This window comes from Phaseolus vulgaris, chromosome 1 (genome assembly GCF_000499845.2).
Source record: "Phaseolus vulgaris cultivar G19833 chromosome 1, P. vulgaris v2.0, whole genome shotgun sequence".
Lineage (NCBI taxonomy): Eukaryota > Viridiplantae > Streptophyta > Magnoliopsida > Fabales > Fabaceae > Phaseolus > Phaseolus vulgaris.
This window is the reverse complement of record NC_023759.2, coordinates 29,565,912-29,567,139: the sequence shown is the minus strand read 5'-3', so window position 1 is coordinate 29,567,139 and position 1,228 is coordinate 29,565,912. Positions and strand designations below refer to the sequence as shown.

Here is a 1,228-nt window from a genome sequence, read left to right as displayed (position 1 = left end):
ATGGACTCGGTGGTCCCGTCCAATACGGTGGCGGTGAAGGCGTCTTTCACCGGTGTGGAGGACCCTGAGGCTCATCTCACGGCGTTTCACACCCAGATGATGCTCTCGGGGGGGTCGGACGCGGTCTACTGTAAGGTGTTCATGAGCACTCTTAGTGGAACGGCATTGGACTGGTTCGTCAGTTTACCTACTGGCCATATTGCCACATTTCAACAGTTTTCCAAGATGTTTGTTGAGCAGTATATAGTGAACAAGGCACCATCATTGGTGTCTTACGACCTGTTCGACGTGAGGCAGTACCAAGGGGAGTCCCTGAAGGATTTCCTGAACAGATTCGGAGCTCAGATAGTCCGCCTGCCAGGTAAAGACGAGGAAATGTTTGTACATGCCTTCAAGAAGGGTGTGTTGCCCAGACCCTTTAGTGAGTCGCTTATCAGGAGTCACCCCGCCACGTTTGCTGAAATCCGGCGACGTGTCGTGGCTCACATCGCCGTTGAAAGCGAAGTCTCCGAGAAAAGGGGAAACGTGGCCCCAGCTAAGCCGCGCGCCCATACGAGGGTCCAGCCGCAAAGAGTAATGGAAACAGCGGCGGGGAAGATGGACCAAAGGATGCGTCATCCTTATGACCCTAAGAAGAGTAAGGGGAAGGGGCCGGGGCGGCCCAGAGAGACTAATCGCCCACCAAGGTATGAGTTCGTGATGGGGTTGGATGATCTGATCGCCATCCCGAATATTGTTGCCAGGCTCAAGGTGCCTGAGAAGACAACATAAAAGGTTTTGGGTCCAAAACCGGACGCGTGGTGTGAGTTCCACAAGATCTTTGGCCACTCCATCAACTCGTGTTTGGCTTTGGGATACCAACTCGTCGAGTTGGTCAAGTGTGGATTCCTGAAAGACTACTTGCTGGAAAAGCAAGCGGGCCAATCAACAGGTTCCCAACCGGCGGGCAATGAAGGACAGCAGCACGGGGTGCCCATTCACGGTGAGATCCACACCATAGCTGGTGGATTCTCAGGTGGAGGGTGCACCGCATCGCAACGCAAGAAGTACGCAAGGTCGGTGATGTCAGTGGAAGTTTTCGAGGATCACTCACCCGACGTGGACATCACATTCACCAAAGGAGACCTTAGGGACGTTGTGCCTCACGACAACGACCCTATTGTGATCTCGCTTGTCACGGCGGGAAGGACTATCCACCGGGTGCTGGTCGACCAAGGAAGCTAGGCAG

The 1,228-nt window shown here is 54.3% G+C and overlaps 1 protein-coding gene across 1 annotated transcript; it reads left to right on the top strand.

Moving 5' to 3' along the window:
- LOC137815839 (uncharacterized) lies at nucleotides 1-771 on the top strand. Its single transcript, XM_068618951.1, has one exon. It carries the CDS (start codon nucleotides 1-3, stop codon nucleotides 769-771), a length of 771 nt encoding a protein of 256 aa, XP_068475052.1.
- Nucleotides 772-1,228: the final 457 nt, after the last annotated feature.